This window comes from Eucyclogobius newberryi, unplaced genomic scaffold (genome assembly GCF_026437365.1).
Source record: "Eucyclogobius newberryi isolate DKJ021-1_F unplaced genomic scaffold, fEucNew1.0.hap1 SCAF_5, whole genome shotgun sequence".
NCBI classification, from domain to species: Eukaryota; Metazoa; Chordata; class Actinopteri; order Gobiiformes; family Gobiidae; genus Eucyclogobius; species Eucyclogobius newberryi.
In genome coordinates, this window is record NW_027316167.1 from 21869233 (window position 1) to 21892990 (window position 23758).

Consider the following 23758-nt stretch of genomic DNA (forward strand, 5'->3'; position numbering starts at 1 on the left):
AGAGGGAGTGCTTCGCCTATAGAATAGAACAAGTCACATTACTTATTTTTTCTTTGACTTATTTTGTATACATATCTAGTCATATTACATTTCTACAATAGGCTTATTCTTGCAATTGGACTATATTTCTAGTCTAATACACAACTTATATTAGGCCTATATACCAACAATAAGTTATTCGGTGATCACATAAAGGCTACAGCTCCATCGCTCCTCTCTCACTCGTTATTTTGCACAGACCTATGGTACCAATAGTGCCAATAATATACTCCTGAAACTGGGTGTGAATGATGTAATGTGGATCATCCCGCATCCCTGTCCTGCTCTTCCCTGACTGCTTCTGCTGCTTCTGCTGCTTCTGCTGCTTCTGCTGCTTCTGCTGCTTCTGCTGCTTCTGCTGCTTCTGCTGCTTCTGCTGCTTCTGCTGCTGCAGCTGCTGTTGTTGCTCGAGGAGCCAGTGCCGCAGCTCTGGAGACATGAACAGACCCTTGTGCTCAATGCAAACCAGCATCATCCACTACTCAGAACCGAGGATGATTCAAAAGCCTATTTAGCGGGGCATCAGTGACCTTCCGTCATACGCTCGTGTGCATGCCCCACCCAGACGCACTCCGTCTCGTCTCCACGTTCTCCCGCCGGCTTCTTTCTTCTCTCCGATGCCGCTGAAGTGAACAACAGACGCTTGTGGCTGGGCTGCATGGAGGCTCAGGGAGGGGCTGGAAGCCCAGGTAAGAATCTTATTCTTTTACAGATTTTAGTCCCAGAATTTAGGGTGCAGTCTATTTCATTAAAAAGCCATTTGAACCAGTATGATCTGTCACGTTGGTGTTTTCAATGCTGAAAACAGCTGTAGTTTAGGCCTATGATAAGGTCTTTATGCTATAATGAAAAGTTAAAGGCTGGTAAGGTGGCCAGTCCATAGCCACATGCAGGACACTCTGCTTTTCTCCTTCATTTTGGAGCGCGAGTGCAGCAGATGTGAAGTCATGTGTTTCTGAAGTCAATGGATTTTGAGTTTGTTACCATCATATATTTGTGTGTGTATTTGTGTCAAACTAATGTTCAGCTCTTACCCATCTAGTAATCAAAATTGCCCTATTATTTAATCCCCCCTTAATTAAAACAGTAGGCTCTCAGTAGCCTGACCAGCCTGACTGTTTCCTAATTTGTATTCTGGTAAGTTTGCCTGTTGCTGATCCATCTCAGCCTAGATACTGTATATTCTGTCTTCTGTCGTTACCGGCATCTCAGAATCACATGTATCGCTTATATGACATGCTTTAGAAATACAGTAAAGGTCAGACTTGCTTTCTTGGAACAAAAATAGTTCTACATAAGGAGATGCTTGCCCAGTTTTATTGTAGGACATCGTCTATATTTACTTGCAACCATGTACAGAACCAAACAAAGACATCCAGAAGCTGTTGAAGCCCTCCAGCTCTGGAGACTTCTCCAGGGATCCATTCCAGCCTCCTGTGGCCGAAGAGGAGGGTGCTTTGTCAGGGCACACTGCTGCTAGCCTGCTGCACATCGCTGACAGGAGACGCGAGTACCGGGGTAAGGCACAGAACAACACAGTAGAAATACTTTATGTGTGCCCATGCCTTTTGTGAGGTTGAACTTGATTGTAAAAACAACAACAAAAACAAAAACGGGTGTTAAAAGTTCTGTTGGTGCTGGTGTCAGGCTCGGATAAATGAACAAGCTTATTGATGTCTAGGTCTGGACACTTAAGCTTAACCTTGGCTGTCAAAACATCCAGCTCGATTTTGCCTGTTGTACATTTTCTCAGCCACTACTTTCCCAGCTCAAAGGCCTGATTGTATTGCATCCACTACAGAGAGCTGCTTGTATGCCAAACACAGCACTGACACAAGAGGCACAAATAACACGAGTGACAAGGCAACCATGTTTGTACAAAGCACTCCAGGACAAATTAAGCAGTGCCTCAGAATCAATCTCACAGCCTCACACACAAACATGTGTGTACCATTCTCTAGAACGTAGAGATGACAGCTTGAACACATATGTCTGCCTCAGGAGGAGCTTTTAGAATCAGCAGATTGTCGTCACAATTTCCTTCAATAATTGATTTACCAACAAATAACAAAGAGTGCCCTAATATATATCTTATATATAATCCTATGAGGTCTAAAGTCCCTAACACATGTCCTTGCAGGCGTTTTAAGATCCATTTATTGGCTTTGCCTTTGTTTCACTCAATCTGCCTTTGCGAGGGAGAAAAGAGTTGATCAATTATTCAAAGGGAGAGGGGTGTGGAAGAAGAGAAAGAAAGGGGATGTGGGATGTTAAAACCAGCACAGCAAAAAGGTTACTATTATAAAATTTAAACAAATCTGTGTCACAGCGTCCACATGCCCTGCATCTTCAGCCCTCTCATATTTTATGCTCTGTTGCTTTTTTGAATTTGAAGACGTCATAATCTCAGATTTAAATCCACAAACGTTAAACCATATCATTATCTGTAAGAAATTTGGTAATTAGGTAACTTGGTAATATTAATATCATGGTTTGAAGTCGTTTCAACTGACAACAATTAAGTTTTGTTTTGAGTTGAACAAAAACTGCAGTTTCTACTTTCTACTATTGTGGAAAAAAAGATATGATGTAAATATGTACATTTGAAGGATACGTTTATAAGTGAATTTAAATGTGAATTGTTTGTTCATATGGGTTGATCAACAAATAGCCACATATGGGTCATATTGGTATTATGGTAGTTGATTGATAACAGCTCTATTGTATTTGTCTATTACAATTTTATCTTATTTTTTGGAACATGTAGTTTCTTGAACTGGTCGGTTGAAAATAATTTCCCCTTGGAGATGAATGAAATTAATTCTGAAGCCTTTTTGAAAGTAGATACTTTCCTTTTTATACGTTCATATTCAGAGTCAGTACGTAGAAAATGCTGGTGTCCCGTCCGAACAATTTTTTTAAATACACTGGACTGCACATGGAAAATGGGTTAAACGTTACATTCACCAAAACAGATTAAAACATGTATTGTATAAATGCATTGTAATCGCATTGTTAATTGAGCATTTTTGACATAATATTTTTTTCCATTTCTCATCTAACCTGTTCACCTTTAAACACAGAAAATGGTGATGTAATGCCACTCAATCTAATTACATGGGCAAAAATGTCAAGGGCTTAGTAAATATTTATGAATGTCAAATGTCCACGGACTGTAGAGACCAACTCAATCCTGCATTTTAGCAGCATCTCATGGACAAAACAGATAAAACCAAGGTGAGATAGGTGGGTCACAAACACATGTCCCACAGGACTTTTTGTGCGATTAGCATACATTACTGTCTATCATTTCCTCTATCCAAAGAAAAAGGACGTACATAGCAGAATGTTTACTTAACTGGGCTAAAATCCATTTCATTTTTGAAGTACATTACATGAATTCTTAACACATCCGTATCATATATATAAAGGATATAAAAGGGTGCTGTATAAAAGCACTCTTTTACTTAAAAGCAATAATACCTACTTAATGAGCATGCTCTAAACATGTATTATTGTTTGTGTCCAGAGCCCTTAAGCAGTGTGTCCTCGTTGGAGGTCCACTTTGACCTCTTGGATCTGACGGAGTTGACGGACATGTCCGACCAGGAGTTAGCAGAGGTTTTCGTCGACTCTGATGAAGAGAACCACAATGAGTCATCAGCAGGTTAGACACAAACTGGCGTAAAATATTCTATTTGCAGCTTTTTTTTTTTTTTCTCTACAAATGTGTTAAGCTTTCATAATAGTGAGTAATTACATTGAAAATGCATGAAATGTAAACAATGGTGCACTGAGGTTAAGCCAAAGCTAACGGATGCTGTTTGAATATCAAAAAGATGACACAGACAGCAGAACTATTAGCTTTCGTATGAGTGAACTAGTTCCTTAAAATTGCAATAGGAAGCAGAATTTTCCTTATGTTTTATTTATGAAACAGTAAGTGAGCTTGTTCTGCATGCAGAGAGTTAACTGTGCTCTGATGTGCTTAGAGGAGGGGCCAATAAAGGGCATTTGGTGTAAGAAGACTGAAAGATTCAGTGTGTGGATATATAATATATACAAACTTGCAAACTACACTTGATTTTCCCCATTGGGAAATTTGTCCTCTACATTTGACCCATGCTTCTGGATGGACAGGTTGTAGCTGGGACAAATGTCAGGAGCAGTGGGTGCTGGGCTAAGCTTGGTCAGGCCCTTGGTTGGAGGATTTTCCCTATTGTGCATGTTTTGGGTGATGGGGGAAACCAATGTACCTGGAATAAACTCACCCAGTTACAGGAAGACATTCAAACTCCGCACTGATTGGCCCGGTCCAGGAGTCAAGCACGCAACCTTCTTGCTTTAAGGCGAGAGTGCTAGCAATCGGCTTTCTCACCTCCCAAGTCTTTTCAGAACGTTCAGAAGCAGGGCAATCACAGCAATCAGGGATTGGCCAATAAAATCTAAAATGATTGTGTGTCACAACTTTATATGAATTGTTTTAAAATACATCCAAATTAGCCCATTTCGTTGGGGTGCACGGTGGCAAAGGCGGTTAGCGCTCTTGCCTCCCAAGAAGGAGATCAGTTCCCGGACCAGACCAACATCACATGATCTCTCTGGGTGGAGTCTGCATGTTCTCCCCGTGTTACCGTGGGTTCTCTCCGGGTTCTTCGGCTCCTCCCACCGTCCAAAGACATGCATGTGTTAGGCAAAAATTGGTGACTCTAAATTGGCCCTAGTGAATGAATGTGAGAGTGAACTGTCTGTAATGTCCATGTCTCTGTGTTTGCCCTGCGACAAGTTGGCCACTGTCCAGGGTGTACCCCGCCTAAGGCCCGAAGTCACTGGGATTGGCTCCAGTCACCCGCGACCCCGAAAGGGAACAAGCGGTAGAAAATGGATGGATGGATGGATGGATAGCCCATTTCGTGCAATACTGTGCGAGAAGCATGATTCTTGTATTGCCGCAGCGGCTCTAACATGAGCTTTTAGAACCAGAGCGGAGAGCAGCTTCTTTTAAAGGTCTGCACATGCGCTCTGAGGACCACACAACCCCAAGACGCTTCCATAAAATCACAGAAGTATGGTTTTACATGTCCATTTCCATGAAATGTACAAACTGTGGGTTTAGTCATTTTTAATTACATTCAGAGTTGAGTCAATGTGATCCCTCATTCGTCCAGGAGTGACCCATTGAAGAAAAAGTTTCAAAGGTTGTCATCTTAAAATGTTTCAAAAATGAAGACGCTACAACTTCCATTGAAATTATGTGATCAGTCTGGAACTCCCTCATCACTGTTAAGCTCCTGATAAGCATTTGATTGGTTTGTTTTCTCACTTGACCAAAGAATGGATGGACACTGCCGTAAAAGCCCATGAATTAAACCTTACTCCACCTTTCCCAACATGCAGCTAAAGTCTCTACAGGACAGTAGTCAAAGTTCTAAATCCAGTTTTTTTTAAAAGAATACATTTATAAAATAAGGGGGTGGCATTTAAAGAAAAGAAGCGTTAAAGAATATTAAATCCAAAATAAAAGTCACATTTTTTCTAGTGTTTGTCAAATTTGTCTTTTTCCAGAATGCAGAAGTGATTATTTTTTCATTGTGCGTGTGTCGCTATAATGTATGTTGTCAGTCCAGTCCTTCAGCGATAGAGCAGTTTGTGATGGCCTTTCCCCAGCCACCAGGTGTATGTTCCAAAGATAGTCATCCATTATGCTCATGGCGGGGATTTTGAGGCCCATATACATGGTTCTGAAATTGAGTGAGATGGTGGTGTTGAAAATAGTCTGCACTGCCTTGTTCATTTCTGTCCTGTATGTTTGTGGCACGGGACAGACCTCCTTCTGGTCCTCCGTTATGATGTGCATACACATTACCACTCCTCGTCCATCAAACCAAAATGACACTCCTAATTTTAATATATTTAGTAGATTGGGTCTCCAAGTTATTAATGCGTCTATATACAGGTACCTTAGATCAGGGGTTTCAGACATCCGGCCCCCCAGATGTTTTAATCCAGCCCAATTACAATATCTTTAATTTATATTTATTAATTGAGCATAGATATATAGCGTTTTTGTTGCTAGAACTTCAAGTCCCACAGTCTTTTGCAGCAGCCGCCCCTCCCCAGCGCTGCTCAGTGCTGCTGTGTGTGCTGCTGGAGCAAGTGCCGAGGTTTGAGAAGTGCCGATGCGCACTACACTTTACAGACTTGAGCAGAGGTCTGAGCGGGAAAATAGATGCGTGGTTTTGGGAAACACATGGAAGAAAGAAAGGAGGAGGTTTTGTGATTGTTAGAGCTGTGCTAAAAGCGACGCCAATGTGGAGCTAATGTGGAGCTAACAAACATTTTTTTAAAACCATTGCAAAACCTGGACAGATCAGGCGCCTCAGGTAAAACACAGGTCAGAGTGTAATAAAGTATGAACATGACGTGATCTGACTGTGTCCACACTAATGTGACTGTAAATACAAACACAATGCACTCATTTGATTCACTTCATGATTACTTTGTCACTAAGATAAGAAACTATAAAAATGTTAAGCTCATATTGAGTTTGTGGAGTAACATGTGATATCAACACTTCATATCAGAAATCATATCATAAGTCCATATTCCTGCTCCTGCTGCTGATGCATGAATATGGACTCTTTCACCTGCTGCAGATTTGTACATCAGTGTCCACATATAACTATATAAAGCTATTTATTCCTAATATTTTTTGAGTTAGACACCACTTCTTTAGATATTTTCCCCTTGAAAGTTCTGATTTATATACCTTAATGAAGATTTTAGTCATAGAGTTATAATTGTAGTTGATTTGTTTTATTTCTTGATTATAATAACTCCTTATTTGTAAATACCTATAAAAGTCCTGTTTCTCCAATCCAAAAGACTACATCAGCATATCAAAGCTTTTAATTTGATTTTCTTTTACAGTCTGCCTTTTTTTGGAATCTCAGGTTGGTGCTATTTGTCTTAAAACTAAAGCAGTGGTCCCCAAACTTTTTGACTCGAGGGCCACATTGAGTTCTAAAATTTGGCAGAGGGGCCGGGCCAGGAAAATATGGTGTGTTTGTGTGAACTAATGAATTACTATAAAACACAAGATTTGACCTGTAACTTGTAACAAAGCAACAAATGCAAGGCTCAATGTACAAATTGTTTTCCAAATGCATTAAATCGTTATTAATTTAATTATATTTCAGTTGAATAAACACAGCAGAAAAACTGACCTTCAATTTCAGTGGGAACAGTGTTGTTGATCTCCCTGTTTTGCCAGTGCATCAAAATCTGGTGTAAGTTTTGTTGTGGCAATTCTCAGGATAGATCTTTTGGTGTTGATCAGTGAAGCTGGATCTGTGCGCTGGATCGGGCGCACCCGCGGTCCACTTTAGTCCTGCTTTAGACTCGCTTTAGAACAAATCACAGCTGTCAGAAACAAAGACATCATCTGCGTAGCAGGCAATTTTTTATTTTTTTTTTATTTTAAGACTGTAACCATGAATTGTTTCTGATGTCTAATATATTGGGGCAATGGTTCCAAATACAAAGCGAACAAGAGGAGGGACCAAGTACAGCCCTGGCTCTCCCCTCTTTCGTCTTTTATAGCTTTATACCACTCTGAGGTGAACCTGTTACTCCCTGGAGATATATTGTTCTTTAGTCTTTTAATTACACTTTGAATTTAAGTTATTTCAGCACCTGATTTATTATTATGGCAAGCAAATTGAATGTCTGGAAAAGAACGTATTTCTTCCTCATTTTTTGTGGTATTTTGGTAAGTGTTTTGTAGAAGGATTCAAACGATGTTTGTATTTGGTCTTATGTGGTCAAAATGGTTTTATATTCCCGCCAATTTCCCCCCCCAACCTAACCGTTTAGAGAATTTTGAACCACTTTCATAATATCTTTGTTTTCTTTCTCATTAATTCACCTCTTATCTTTTTCTTATAATAAGATGTATTATCATGCAGGAAAGGCCACAGAGAGTGGTGAGTATAATGGCTGGAAGCCAGCTGCACAGAAGGAGCCCACACTGACACAAGCTCAGAGAGACTCTGCGGCAAACTGAGCAGAAGGACGAGTGAAAAACACATTTATGAAAAACCTGGTCTTTTAACTGCTTCACTTATTTTTGTATGCAACACTAATTACTAGTTACATGTAAAGGCTTGATTTAAAACGCAGGTTTATTATACACATCTACCGCCTTTTAAATGAATATTGTTTGTTTTTAAAAATATATAAAGCTATGAACAGCTGCTGTCGGCTCTTATTTGTTCATTGTAAGCAAGAGTTTCCTTGTAGGTGCATCACTAGTGGCCAAGAAAATCATGGCAGCCAAAACTGGATATACGTTAAGAATATTTTATTTACTCTGCTAGTTGTTATTATTATAATGAAACATTGATTAGAGGGTTAGGTTATTTATGTGACACCTTATTCAAGCCAGATAAACGGCATTTGATTTCATTGTCAATGTCATTGAAATGTGTATTTTATTGTGTCTTCCCAGGTTCCCAGCAGCCTGTGCTGCAGAAGGTCGGCTACATGCGCTCCCCCTCGTGGACACGCTGCAATAAAGCAGAGACACAGAGAGAGAGGAAACACCACAGTGACTCTGACACCATGGAGCCCTTAATGAAACTGGAACGGTCCAAAAAGCCCTGAAAATCCAAACTATTGGACAGTGGAGAGACCTCACAAAGTTTCCTGGTGCTGCACTAGTTTAGGACACTGCTATTTCTCAAAATGAGATGTGCAATATGATTATGTATTATTTCTTCAAACTATTTTTCACATTGACTTGTTTTTGTGACTGAGTTATTATTGGAATGGGGGTTTTCATATTTTACACGATGACAGGGTATGATGTTAATTTAAGGCAAATACAACACAGGAATTCTGTAAACACATTACAACACCAACATGGACCCACCAATTCAATTAATCTTATCAAAACATAGTATCTGTCACCTCCTGTAGATGTCAGAGTACACTATAATATTGGCATTTTTAAGTAGCATTCTGTACTTCTCTAACAGACATGCAACAGATGCTTTAGAACATTCTACTGGCATTTTGAGATGACTAAGAAACTAAACTACAGTAGTTTATGATGTTATTTATTTAAAGTGTAAAATGTAAGTGGGAAATACTGTGATGCAGTTTATTTTGTCTGGGACAGGATTATATGAATGCCAAAAAATGAAGTGCCAAACTTTGCCATTGAAATGAATCATCAATGTTAGCAATATAGAGAAACACTGGAAAAATGTGAAGGCAAAATAAACATCTTAAATAATTTTGTGATTTAATTTATCGCTCCATATTTTACAGTAAAAATCCTAATACTCCAAACACTGAGGTTGAACAGAGAACATGATCTACAGCACCTGCAACATTCAGAGACAATTCATACATGCATCTATCAGCTTATGGTGAAAATGCAAATGATTGTCCTCTTAAACAATTTGATGCTAAACAATAGTTAAAAGTTAAAAGTTTTGACCATCATCCATATTATATCTTTCAACATTACATTTAAAAGGCACTATAAAAATAGGCTAAAGGCATAAAATGTATCAAAAACACCACATCCAGTAGAAGAAACTCCATTTGTGTCTCCATCTTCAGTTATATCACACATGGAGTGTGGTCTCTCCTTTTTGCAACGTGTCCTCTTCAAGTCCCTGCTTATCCTCTGATAACTCTTCATACAAGGAATGTTCTTTAAATGGACGGGGTCCCAGCAGCTCAACCATGTCAGACTTCTGCAAAGTTTCTTTTTCAAGAAGACGTTTTGCAACCTACACCGCATAACAAGATCATGGTAGACTTGAACTTAGTTTCAGCTCTGTTGGTCTACACATTTTCAACATTACTCACCAGGTCGACTGCTCGTTTCTTTTCAGTAACAAGCTTCCGTGTGTGCTGGTAGGCTGCGGCTACGAGTGCGTGGACTTCCTGGTCTATAAGTTGGGCTGTGGGCTCACTGAAAGGCTTCTCTGTAACAATGTCTCCCACCTGAGGGAGGTCAAAAGACATCTGACCAAACGCCTCACTCATTCCAAGTTGTACAACCTGAAATAAAGAAGGCAACAGATACATTTTTAGATTGTGTAAGCTTATACTGCATAACTTACATACAGATGTATCTTAAGTACAGCATGGTGCCTACCTGCGCATAGGCAGACTGCGTGACCTTTTTGAGGTCATCCTGAGCCCCGGTGGTGAAGCATCTAAAGAAAACCTCCTCGGCCACTCGACCTACTAAAGCCATGCACATTTGATCGAACAGTTGTTCCCTGCTGAACAAATACTGTTCTTTGGGTAAATACTGGGCATAACCTAAGCCTTTCCCTCTGGGAACAATGGACACCTGAATGCAGAACATGAAGTCATATTTAGGAATTTCTTTTGAGTGAAAACTCTACAAAGAAGAGATAAAAAATATTGCAACTTCAGAAGAGGGTCTGCATGCTCTAAAAAACAGCCAGTGACTGCATGTCCAGCCTCATGATATGCCACTGTAGTCCTCTCTGCAAGCTGCAGAAGGTGGGATTTTCTTTCTACACCTGGGAGAAACAAAAATATAGGATTCAAAGGGAAGAAAGAAATTTGCAACAAGATACAAGATACTGAAGAATATATTCTTTGTCCGATGTTAAATGACCTCCAGTGATCCTTTCCACTGCCTGTTCAAAGTGCTTAGTGTCAACATGTGGATTGAGATGACGCGCTGCAATCAAAGCAGCTTCATTACATACGTTAGCAATATCAGCCCCTGGAACATGAAAACAATGGCAGCTTTAGACTTTCAACCGCGGGGACCACAACATAGAAACGAAAGACAAATCACCAGTGAATCCTGGGGTCAGTGCAGCAAGTTTTCTAGCTAAAAGTTCAAGTTTTATACAGGTGTCCAACTTCAGCTTTTCTAGATGCACCTTGAAAATAGACGCTCTGCCTTTTATGTCCGGTGGCCCTGTGAACAAAAACACAACAAAATAATAGTAAATATTATTTTTAAGGGCTGTGCACAAGCAAAGTATTTATAGTATCAGCAACCGTAACAGATCCATACGCAGCACATGGGGTGGGCCTGGGGGGCTCACATTATCTGTCCTGCTGCTGCCTCACACAGCACAGTGACCAAAGCAGTGGCCAAACAGGGAAAACTGGCCTATCATGACTAAAAATGGCTCATTATTAAAAAGTAAATGTTATTAAGGACACAATTACAGTGAACAATTCATAGAACCATCTCCAGATGAATGAAAAAAGTAAGAATCCTGACATTTTAGTTATTTCATTTTGTGGTTGATTGCCGACTTAAAAGTATTAATTACAAAAAAACAAAACGTTTTACATTGCAGATTACTCCATTCATCCTGTGTAATGTAACATTGGTGCAGTATTGAGGCAGATAATTAGCTCACAGCGATCGGCTTGTGCCTTTGACACAAAGAGTCCATAATGCGAGACCCTATGTGTGTGATTGTAATTTAATATAAAAATGTCAATGAGAATATAATGATGACATTTTGTAGCCATTGTATGGAATATAAAACACTGTAGAATTGATTCACCTGGCAGGGTGCTGGACTTGTGTGCTCTGGGTATGATGATTTATTTTGCTGATTTCCAATTACATTTCACTTAAGTCTACTTGATTAGCCACTTTTCAGTCGGACACTTTCTAAAGCCAAGTGGCCAACTTCTTCTGACCAGTCCAGAAGGTGGCGAAACATGATTTTGGACGCTTTAAAAAGTGGCTGATCAAGTCCAAAGAAAGCAGCAGTTTGTGACATAGGGCCATAAACAACAGGAATTCACTTTAAGTAGCCCTTTAAAAGCAGCTTTCATGTTTAAGGAGTACACAATAAAGCAGAAAAATACCAGTATGACAATATCACAATTCTAAATTCATTTCTCAAAATATTGAAGTCTTTTCTACCTAGATATATGTGACGATCAAAGCGCCCGGGCCTCATCAAAGCTGGATCAAGGATATCAGCCCGATTGGTGCCAGCCAAAACTATCACATTTGTGTTGCTGTTAAAACCTATGAAGACATAGTACAGTTAATGCTGATTGACATGTGTCTCAATACATTTTTTTAATAAAAAACAGTATAAAAAAAGTCTACCATCCATTTCTACCAGTAGCTGGTTGAGTGTGTTCTCCTGTTCGCTGTGGGAGTTCAAGTTTCCGTTTCCTCGCTTTCTACCAAGAGCATCAATCTCATCAATGAACAGGATACAAGGGGCATGTCTCCGTGCCAGGGCAAACATGTCCCTCACCTAAGTACAAAAGACAAATATCAAGTAACAACATATAAGATTGCAATATTCTTGTATCAAATGTGTTGTGTTTGAGAACTATAGGAATATAAATGGATGTGACTGTGGAGCGCTTACTCTGGCAGAGCCCACACCGACAAACATTTCCTGGAATTCAGAGCCATTCACAGTAATAAAAGGAACATCAGCTTCTCCTGCAGTTGCTTTGGCCAACAGTTTTTTCCCCGTCCCGGGAGGTCCTGATAACAGAGCACCCTAATGCAAAAACATGGCAACAGGTGACCCAACAATTTTAAGAGGTAAAATATAGCCGCAAGCGGCAATGATCGGCCCTCGCCACGCCGCCGCCACGCCGCAAGAGGAGGGGGCGCTAACGCGCCCCAATTGTCCTTTTATTACGCTAAACATAACTAAACATTTAACCTCCATATAAAATCTGTAGGGGGCGCTGTGGCGCCAAATGAATTTATTTCACTTCAAGTAGGTTTAGGGCAAAGAGTTTAACAACTGATTCTAATTTGACGCAATTCGGACTTTATCTGCGCAAACGGCCGAAATTTTAAATATGGGAGATTTCTGAAATTCTAGCTACAGTTTGCGGCTTCGCCGCACAGAGACCGTGAGAGGTATCAATGTAATTTGGATAACTTTTGATGTCCCACTCCTCAGTAGCATTTTCACCAAATTTCAGCTTTTTAGGGCCAACGCCCTGGGAGGAGTTCGTAAAAGTACGACGTTTGGAAAAACTCCGAAGTCATGTTTAGCCATTTTTGAAGCAATATGGCCGACATTTGGTTGGGCAGACGGCGTTGCCGTAATAATATTTTTTACTTCTCTTGTCACCATCTACCTCTGCGCCAAATTTCATGATTCTACGATCAGATTTTTTTTGGGTCATTTCCCATCTCTCAATGCATTTTTGGTACATTTGGGGGAGCTGACGCGGCAATTTTTTTTTATTTTAGAAAAGGGAAATAGCCAGAATGTAGAGAGGCACGATTTTTAGAGGTGTGAACATTTTTGTGACTTTTCGTCAATGTTCACTGGGTGAAAAATAGGGGGGTTGGTCCCGAGAAGAAGAAAGAAGAAAGAATTAAAGCCGCAAGCGGCATCCAACGGCCCTCGCGGGCCGCCGGCCTTCCGACTCTGCTCTCTGCATTTTACAGAGATGGCGCTAACGCAATTGTCTAAGAACTAAGACAGTGACACATTGGACATGTACAATGCTGTCCTTAACCAGTGCAAATGAAGACAAATATCGGTCAAATGTGCAGCTCCAGCGCACAGAGACCGTGACACTTGGAATAAAAATATGGATAACTTTTGATGCTCCGCTTGTGTAGATGATTCTCCCCAAATATGAACTTGATCGGATAATCGCCCTAGGAGGAGTTTGTTAAAGTGTGAAGTGTAAAAATGTGGTCATTTTAGAGATTTTGCAGTTTCCCCATAGGGATAACATGGGATGTTTCTGTCATCGCTACGGCTACGCTTTACCAAATATGACTTTGGCTCCCATACTTTTATTTTGGGGATGGCAAATGAGAATTGTGTGCAAAATGTCATGTCATTTGGAAAAACTCTTGTTTATAGGCCACTCTGAAGGCCAAATAGTCCAAATTCTGCGAAAAGTTTGCGGCTCAGCTGCACAGAGACCGTAAATGTTATCCATAAAATTTGAATAACTTTTGATGCCCCACTTGTCTAGAGGAGGTACACCGATTTTGAGATCGGTGGGCCAAACGCACTAGGAGGAGTTGGTTAAAGTGTGAAGCGTAAATGTGAACATTTCAAGGATTTGGCGTTTTTCCCATTTGTGACAGTATATTTGCAGCTCCACGGCACAGAGACCGTACCACTTAAAATCAAAATATGACTAACTTTTGATGCCCAGTTTGTGTAGATGATTTTCCCCAAATATGAGCTTGATCGGGCAATCGCCCTGGGAGGAGTTTGTTAAAGTGTGAAGCGTAAAAATGTGGTCATTTTAGAGATTTCGCTGTTTTCCCATTTCTGACATATATTTGCGGGTCCGCTACACAGAGACCGTAGCACTTAGAATCAAAATATGGATACGTTTTGATGCCCCGCTTGTGTAGATGATATTCTCCAAATATGAACTTGATCGGACAATCGCCCTAGGAGGAGTTCGTTAAAGTGTGAAGCGTAAAAATGTGGTGATTTGAGCGATTCAACGATTTTCCCATAAGGATAACATGGGATGTTTCTGTCATCGCTACGGTTACGCCGTACAAAATATGACTTCGGCTCTCATACTTTCATGATCAGGATGGCAAATTAGAATTTTGTTCAAAATATCATGTCATTTGGAAAAACTCTATTGCTTATAGGCCACTCTGAAGGCCAAATAGTCAGAATTCTGGGAAACGTTTGCGGCTCCGTCGCACAGAGACCGTAAAAGCTATCCTTTAAATGTGGATAACTTTAGATGCCCCACTTGTCTAGAGGACGTACACCGATTTAGGGGTTGGTGGGCAAAACGCACTAGGAGGAGTTCGTTAAAGTGTGAAACAGAAAAATGTTGATATTCGAGAGATTTAGCGGTTTTCCCATAGGGATAACATGGGAAGTTTATGTCATCGCTACGACTACGCCGTAAAAATTAAGGCATTTGTCTGATTGGCTTTTTTGATAGGGACGCCAAAATAGAATTTTGGGTAAAGTTTAGAACATTTTGGTCAAACTAATTTTTGACCTTCAATGTTAATTTAAAGGTCACTCTGTAGGGGGCGCTATCGCGCCCATTTAAATTTTGTCAAGCTAAACTGGTCCAAACTAGAAAGTTGAACAACTGATTCAAATTTGGTCATAATCGGACTGGTTTTGATCAAATGGGAGCAATTTTTAGACCTGCAATATTCCAAAATAAGTTGTCCAACTTTGCGGCTGCGCCGCACACAGACCGTAGAAGGTATCTCCAAAAATTGGATAACTTTAGATGCCCCACTTGTCCAGAGGACGTACGCCAATTTTGAAGTTGGTGGGCAAAACGCCCTAGGAGGAGTTCGTCAAAGTTTGACGTGAACAAAATGGCTAACACAGCGTGTTTTCATTTTCAAAGGAAGATGGCGGCCATAGGGTAAGTCTGGGGGCGTGGCCACAATGATTTTTTTTCTTTGTCCTCACGAGAGGAATGCGTGTCCAGAATTTCGTAGCTTTACGCCAAAGTTGACCTCGGGGCGTCTCCCATAGGCGCAATGTATTTTGACTTTTGTCTGTGGGGCTGTCGCGCCATTTTTTAACGAAAAAAAAAATGGCCCAGAAAAAATAAAATTTTTCGCCGATTCTGAATTTTGGGCAAAGTTTGGTGAGTTTTTGAGCATGTTCAGGGGGTCAAATTAGAGATCAAAGCGCTGAAGAAGAACAAGAAAAATAATAAAAAATATAGCCGCAAGCGGCAATGATCGGCCCTCGCCACGCCGCCGCCACACCGCCGCCACGCCGCAAGAGGAGGGGGCGCTAACGCGCCCCAATTGTCCTTTTATTACGCCTACTGCTGAATCTGTGACGCTGTCACATCTTCTCCCCTTTGTTTTACCATCAAAAAGCTATTTTATTTTGAATTCTTGGCAAAATGTGCGGCTTTGCCGCACAGACACCGTGACTCTTTGAATGAAAATGTGGATAACTTTTGATGGTCCACCCCTGAAGATGAGTCCCACCAAATTTCAGGTTAATAGGGCTGACGCCCTGGGAGGAGTTTGTGAAAGTCTAAAGTGTAAACATGTTCTGGCGATTTCCCCATTGGAATAACATGAAAGGTTTCGGTCATCGTTGGGCAACGCCATAACAATTATGACATGGGTCTCATTGACTTTTTTGATGGGGATGCTAAAATTGAGTTGTGTGTCAAATTTCATATAATTTCGCAAAACTAAACATTTAACCTCCATATAAAATCTGTAGGGGGCGCTGTGGCGCCAAATGAATTTATTTCACTTCAAGTAGGTTTAGGGCAAAGAGTTTAACAACTGATTCTAATTTGATGCAATTCGGACTTTATCTGCGCAAACGGCAGAAATTTTAAATATGGGAGATTTCTGAAATTTTAGTTACAGTTTGCGGCTTCGCCGCACAGAGACCGTGAGAGGTATCAATGTAATTTGGATAACTTTTGATGTCCCACTCCGCAGTAGCATTTTCACCAAATTTCAGCTTTTTAGGGCCAACGCCCTGGGAGGAGTTCGTAAAAGTACGACGTTTGGAAAAACTCCGAAGTCATGTTTAGCCATTTTTGAAGCAATATGGCCGACATTTGGTTCGGGGGACGGCGTTGCCGTAATAATATTTTTTACTTCTCTTGTCACCATCTACCTCTGCGCCAAATTTCATGATTCTACGATCAGATTTTTTTTGGGTCATTTCCCATCTCTCAATGCATTTTTGGTACATTTGGTGGCGCTGACGCGCCAATTTTTTTTATTTTAGAAAAGGGAAATAGCCAGAATGTAGAGAGGCACGATTTTTAGAGGTGTGCAAATTTTTGTGACTTTTCGTCAATGTTCACTGGGTGAAAAATAGGGGGGTTGGTCCCGAGAAGAAGAAGAAGAAAGAAAGAAAGAAAGAAAGAATAATATTCCGATGCGAAAACAATGTTTCCCATTTTTCAAATATCATAAACTATACATTTTCGGAAAGCGCTCGCGCTTTCCTACCTCATGGTGTGGGTCCCTGGTCACTGACGGGTACTTTCGGTAATTTTGAGTGGGCTCCGCCCACTTTGTGTTTTTGGCCCTCTATACAGTAATAATGTTCAATTTTTGCATTACATGCTTATATGCACGGAACATGCAAGAGATGGGGAACGTATTCGTGAGCTACTTAGCGCAAATGAGTGCTTTATATGGGGATGACGACCGCTTCGCGGTCGTCATCCCAATGTAAAGTGCTCGTTTAGTGCGAACTTTTGCACGGGCTTCGCCCGTTTACAACGGTAATGTTCCATTTTCCTACAACTAATTAGTATGCACGGGGCGTGCATGAGTGGAGGAGTGCGTTAGTGAGTGTTTGGAAGTGGGCGAGCGCTTCGCGCTCGATTTCGTGCGCACTACGTGCGCACTTTCGCAGCCGTGCTTCGCACGGCCTTACGAGATTAATAGGCCTCTCGCCAGCTTGTGGCGCTCGGGCCTAATAATAATATTTTTAGCAAAAACAATATAGCCGTTTCCACTATAACAACAAATTATACATTGTTTGAAAGCTCTAAGCCTTCCCGATGCCGCCATGGGGTGGAATCATCATTACGAGCGCTTACGCGCTCGTCACTCCCTATTCCGTCGGGATGCCCCGCCCACTCCCCATAGACTTTCATTGATTTGAGCAGATACAAGCATGGCCCATGCCTGCGGCATAGATTCTCGCGTACGGGACGATGCCAGGAGGGTTTTTGGAGGAATGCAGCGCTTCGCGCTGCTGTTGTCAACAATTAGTGAATGGGCTACGCCCATTCACTAATTGTTGACTATTTCTGTCATAGCAGGAGTAAGTATGCATGATCCATGCCTTCGGCATGGGCTAGTTCACTGTACTTGCCAGGGGCGACGGGGTACCAAACATGCGGGCTGCGCCCGCATGTTTGGTCAGACAGTTGCAACGCTGCCTTCGGCAGCGTTGCGGGAGCAATAGGCCCTCCGCCCTGCTGGGGCTCGGGCCTAATAATATTCCGATGCGAAAACAATGTTTCCCATTTTTCAAATATCATAAACTATACATTTTCGGAAAGCGCTCGCGCTTTCCTACCTCATGGTGTGGGTCCCTGGTCACTGACGGGTACTTTCGTTAATTTTGAGTGGGCTCCGCCCACTTTGTGTTTTTGGCCCTCTATACAGTAATAATGTTCAATTTTTGCATTACATGCTTATATGCACGGAACATGCAAGAGATGGGGAACGTATTCGTGAGCTACTTAGCGCAAATGAGTGCTTTATATGGGGATGACGACCGCTTCGCGGTCGTCATCTCAATTTAAAGTGCTCGTTTAGTGCGCACTTTTGCACGGGCTTCGCCCGTTTACAACGGTAATGTTCCATTTTCCTACTACTAATTAGTATGCACGGGGCGTGCATGAGTGAAGGAGTGCGTTAGTGAGTGTTTGGAAGTGGGCGAGCGCTTCGCGCTCGATTTCGTGCGCACTACGTGCGCACTTTTGCAGCCGTGCTTCGCACGGCCTTACGAGATTAATAGGCCTCTCGCCAGCTTGTGGCGCTCGGGCCTAATAAACTTGATGCAGTGCAATCATAAAAGACAAACCTTTGGTATTTTGGCTCCGAGGTCTCTGTATTTCTTTGGGTTCTTCAAGTAATTAACAAACTCCATAATTTCCAGTTTGGCTTCATCGCACCCAGCCACATCTTTGAACTTCACACCAACATGGTGCTTTAATAACTTTGCTTTGGATTCACTCATGCCAAAAACACTCTTGTCTTGCCCACCGAGCTGCCGCCCTGACAGAGGACCATGGCGGGTGGCAAAGAGTAAAATCCCAATCAACAGTAAAGGGGCAAGGATGTTTAACAGAAAGGCCCTATGAAAATAAGAGTCCAATTAGACATAAAGGAGGGTGTTCTGTTTGTATTCAAATATCCACAACTTTTACCCATCAGTTTCACTGCAGTAAATCACAGGAACTTTAGTTTGAACTCCAAATTCTAAATCCATTTCGTGCTGAACCACTTCCAAATTATGTTCAAATGAGTCCACACTGCCTATGTTGAACCACAAGTAATCCTAAAAAAAGAATATAAATAATATAGTATATTAACATTTATCATAACGTTGTTTTAAAATGTTATAACACTAACCACTTGTGAAGTGTCAACTCCATTGACATATTGTTTGTTGATGACCTCCAGGTGGTCCACCTGCAAATGTCACAATGTTGTACATGCATTTGTGAAATGGACATTGAAAAGACAAAGTCACGTCATCCAATTAAAAATCCTATAAGTAAATAAGTAAAAGACCTCTGAAAAATTACTTTATTTCAGCTCAAATCAAAGCTTTGCTGTACTAGTTTGACTAATTTGTCTCCAAAATCCTTGAAAGAGTTTTAAACAACTTATTTGAAGTTTTTCAGTCTGGGTTCAGAGCCCACCACAGCACTGAAACTGCACTAGTTTAAAACTAGTTCTAAACTAGTAAGTCACAAATGATTTGTTATTAGCTGCAGATGATGGAATGGTCTCAATCCTGGTTCTGTTGGACTTCAGGGCAGCGACCACAACATTCTACTGCAGAGGTTAGAATGTCATGTAGGTGTCAGAGGGACCTCAGCTGGTTTAAATCCTATTGGAGAGGTACCAGTTTGGGACCAGAGCTCCTCACCTTGTTCTTAAGTAACTGATGGTGTGCCACAGGGTTATCAGTTAACCACCACTGCTATGCAGCTGACACAGCTGTATTTATCAATGAAACCTGATCAGACAGATCAAGAAGGCAGAGTGCTTGAGTAAAAGCTCTGTAAAGGGGGATAATTATGAGAAATAAAGCAAGGACAGGTCTTTCTTAATGCCGTGCTGGTTTATAACTGAGTTCAATACCATCAACAACTAGAACAATAGTCATAGAATATCTATTGTGTTCACATTTTAAACAATATTTTACAGTGTTCCAAATTACCCCTGCAATATACAGTCTTTAGTAAATAACACAAATCATAATATTGGACACGAGATTTAGCAGAAAGTGGAGTTAATGCTAATATTGTTACCTAGCTAGCGCTGCTCATGGCTTTGTGGCAACAGTGTTAATACATCTCATTACATTAATTCATTACCTTAATATGAACTACATTTAAAAAGCCATAAATGACAGAGCCCCATCCCACCTCAAAGATGATCTAGAAGCATATCATCCAAACAGAGCACTTCGCACTGATGCTGACCTGTAGATCTGGATGCTCCTCTGCCTGGAGGAACGCTCTCTACTCTACATGAACAGCTCTTCATCTGACTGGATGAACTGTCTTGCTAGATGAACCTCCCTCTCTCCTCCTGATTGGTTCTGGCTCCACAGTCCATCAGTGGGAGTAGGATCTCTCTATTTAGGCCTCAAACCTCCGGCCATGGACACAACATCAGATTCAGGAAAAATGGATGACACAAATGGTGCCGATGATCACGAATTGAACTGACATTATAATTGATATAAGGAAAATTGGAGGGGGGAACTTAATTTGAAAATGGACATATTTGACAGACTTCGGACTAAATGGACTTTTATTTTGGACTTTGTGTGCCTACATTTTATTTCATTTTCTTTTTTTCTTGTTCAGTTTCTTTTTTTGTAATCTAATGTTTTAATTTTTGAAAATGTAAAAAGATTAAATTAAAGATGAAGGAAAAGTGACTTTACCAAGCCTTTGCGCAAGTAATGGTCCACAAAGTCTTTCCAGGAAACATAGACCCCCGTCTCACGGCAGTAGAAGTAAAGTAAAGCAGAAGCAACGCCAGCAGCACCAACAGCAACATTCAATGCACATTTATCCTTAAAGAACCACTCCTGCTGAACAAAGAGCAAAGATATTCAAAAGCTGAACATATCTGTGTATGAAGTGTCCATGATAAAAGGTGTAAAACAAACGTATCTACCTGAAAACGACTCCACCATCGGGATTGTCTGTCTCCTCTTTCCCTTCGATTGCCATCTTCATCTTCCCTTTCAAATGACTCTGGGGGTTTGATTTTGTCTTCTAAATATTTAACGAAGCAAAAATAAATCATCTTGTGTCACAGGAAATGAAACAGAGACTGGGCCAAAGTAAAGACATAACACAACTCACTTTCGGCAGATTTGTCGATTCCTTGTCTCTTTGGGAAGAACTTTTCAAAACCTATCAATGTAAAATGTACAGGCAGCATTCAGAACATTAACATAATACATTCAGATGCAGCAATGATCTACCTCTGGGGGGCTTGTCTGAACTGAGGGACCTAGTGAGCGGAATACAGAGCTGGTAAAATCCTCCACATTTCCTCTTGACATGGGACATCTTCTGAAAAAAGTGCATATTGTAATTCTTAAGCAGACAGAAAAAGATAGTATTATAAGATAAGATAAGATAATCCTTTATTGTCCACACATGGGGAAATTTCGGTGTTACAACGCAGTAGATACAGGAGGAAAGAACATATCCTGGTAACTTATAGGAAGTTTAAAAAACACTCTTAATAGAAGAACTCTTATAAACAAAACAAAAAAACACTTATTAACAAAACTCCTCTCACATCTTAATAGGGAATGGAGGAAAAAAAGATAAATACAGTAAAGTAAAGCAAAGCAAAGCAAAGCAAAGCAGAGCAAAGCAAAGTAAAGTAAAAGATAAGACTAACTGACATCAGTTGCTTGTGAGTACGACAGTAATTGCACATGAATATAACGGTATTGCACATGGTTAAATCAGTATTGCACATGAATATAACGGTATTGCACATGGTTAAATCAGTATTGCACATGAATATGACGGTATTGCACATGGTTAAATCAGTATTGCACATGAATATAACGGTATTGCACATGGTTAAATCAGTATTGCACATGAATATGACGGTATTGCACATGGTTAAATCAGTATTGCACATGAATATAACGGTATTGCACATGGTTAAATCAGTATTGCACATGAATATGACGGTATTGCACATGGTTAAATCAGTATTGCACATGAATATAACGGTATTGCACATGGTTAAATCAGTATTGCACATGAATATAACGGTATTGCACATGGTTAAATCAGTATTGCACATGAATATGACGGTATTGCACATGGTTAAATCAGTATTGCACATGAATATAACGGTATTGCACATGGTTAAATCAGTATTGCACATGAATATGACGGTATTGCACATGGTTAAATCAGTATTGCACATGAATATGACGGTATTGCACATGGTTAAATCAGTATTGCACATGAATATGACGGTTTTGCACATGGTTAAATCAGTATTGCACATGAATATAACGGTATTGCACATGGTTAAATCAGTATTACACATGAATGACGGTATTGCACATGATTAATCAGTATTGCACATGAATATGACGGTATTGCACATGGTTAAATCAGTATTGCACATGGTTAAATCAGTATTGCACATGAATATGACGGTATTGCACATGGTTAAATCAGTATTGCACATGAATGACGGTATTGCACATGAATATGACGGTATTGCACATGGTTAAATCAGTATTGCACATGAATATGACAGTATTGCACATGGTTAAATCAGTATTGCACATGAATATGACAGTATTGCACATGATTAAATCAGTATTGCACATGTTTAGGGCTAACAGTGTTTGTTATGAAGTCTGAGAGCAGCAGGAAGGATAGACCTGTGAAACCTCTCCTTCACAAGGCAGGGATGGATCAGTCTCTCACTTATGTATTCAACCTAATACCTTATAGCCTATAATACTGGTGTGTGTCCAAATAAAAAGTAGGTTAATAAAAATCCTACTAGATCCAAACTTTGAAAACACAAACACACAGCTTATTTCTATCTGGATGGCATAACAGTAACAAAACATCCAAAGAACAACCCCCCCAATGGCAGGGTCCATGCTCCGTGCGCGCTCCTTAAACCGACACACCCCTCTGAACAAATCATGGCACTAAGGAAACACTTTTAAATGCACCGTTTGCATAATTACAGAGGAACAAACATCAGAACATCTAAACAGTCTCTGGGATGTGCGTGTGCATTGCAGAACAGAACACAGTGTACTTTTTCCCACGGCTGCTCCTCTCTCCATGTAACGCGGCACAGCAGCTGAAACACCGCCTGATGACGCGGGGCCAAATGGTGAGAATAACAGTCGATCACCCTGTGTTTGTAATTGTTACTTGCACCAATACAACTTCTGGACTTGTGATGAATAATAATGATATTGCGTTGCCTACCAGAGCTGCAGGGCTGTGACGAGCTGTGGAAATAGTGGAGAAGTCTCGGCTCCACGTCCGGACGGTCCTGACTCGGTTCCCCACGCCTAAACACAGCAGAGCCATCCTGCACAGAGGCTCGGTCCCTGCAGCACCAACTGTCAAGACACTTTGGGAATTGCCTTGTGTCCACTTGAGTTTGTTGGTTACGTTGAGAATGTCTCGCGAGAGTTTGACGGGGAAATAAACAAAAGGTGATTCAAATTGATTTATTTATGTAATTATTTGACAGGGACAATGCAATCATACATAATTACAAAACAAAGCTTGTGATATGACTTTATACGTGCAATATTTCACAACATTGTGCAGTTTGTTTGCACCACAAGTTTGATCGCGAGGCTACATGGTGTAAGCTACTTTACAATAATCCATTCAATGATTCATTTTACATTAGGCGACATAAACATAAGACAAATCTGGCAAACAATAGGACAATTCAGAACTAATC

At 40.7% G+C, this 23758-nt stretch overlaps 2 protein-coding genes across 2 annotated transcripts; one reads left to right on the forward strand and one right to left on the reverse strand.

The window, feature by feature from the left end:
• The first annotated feature begins 515 nt into the window (after positions 1–515).
• Positions 516–9338, forward strand: dbndd1 (dysbindin domain containing 1). Its single transcript, XM_072465737.1, has 4 exons — positions 516–728; positions 1399–1557; positions 3569–3706; positions 8549–9338. The coding sequence occupies exons 1-4, from the start codon at positions 698–700 to the stop codon at positions 8701–8703; spliced, it is 483 nt and encodes a 160-aa protein (XP_072321838.1). The 5' UTR covers positions 516–697; the 3' UTR covers positions 8704–9338.
• On the reverse strand, positions 9330–23402 carry LOC140381666 (mitochondrial inner membrane m-AAA protease component AFG3L1-like). Its single transcript, XM_072465745.1, has 18 exons — positions 23269–23402; positions 21261–21351; positions 21139–21189; positions 20948–21048; positions 20712–20858; positions 19160–19219; positions 18955–19085; positions 18609–18882; positions 12456–12593; positions 12185–12338; positions 11993–12100; positions 10895–11020; positions 10709–10819; positions 10496–10610; position 10465; positions 10214–10414; positions 9922–10116; positions 9330–9842 (listed from the first exon to the last, which is right to left on the reverse strand). Exons 1-18 carry the CDS (start codon positions 23371–23373, stop codon positions 9675–9677), a joined length of 2277 nt encoding a protein of 758 aa, XP_072321846.1. The 5' UTR covers positions 23374–23402; the 3' UTR covers positions 9330–9674.
• Between the last annotated feature and the right edge of the window lie 356 nt (positions 23403–23758).

Excerpts from the sequence above, each read along its gene's own strand:
- LOC140381666 (XM_072465745.1), bottom strand. The coding sequence starts at position 23,373 with ATGGCTCTGCTGTGTTTAGGCGTGGGGAACCGAGTCAGGACCGTCCGG. Across the intron at positions 12,101-12,184 it reads GCTACTGGTAGAAATGGATG|GTTTTAACAGCAACACAAAT; the intron begins GTAGACTTTTTT and ends ATGTCTTCATAG. Across the intron at positions 10,611-10,708 it reads AGTGGAAAGGATCACTGGAG|GTGTAGAAAGAAAATCCCAC; the intron begins GTCATTTAACAT and ends TGTTTCTCCCAG.
- dbndd1 (XM_072465737.1), top strand. The coding sequence starts at position 698 with ATGGAGGCTCAGGGAGGGGCTGGAAGCCCAG. Across the intron at positions 729-1,398 it reads GGGAGGGGCTGGAAGCCCAG|AACCAAACAAAGACATCCAG; the intron begins GTAAGAATCTTA and ends AACCATGTACAG. Across the intron at positions 1,558-3,568 it reads CAGGAGACGCGAGTACCGGG|AGCCCTTAAGCAGTGTGTCC; the intron begins GTAAGGCACAGA and ends GTTTGTGTCCAG.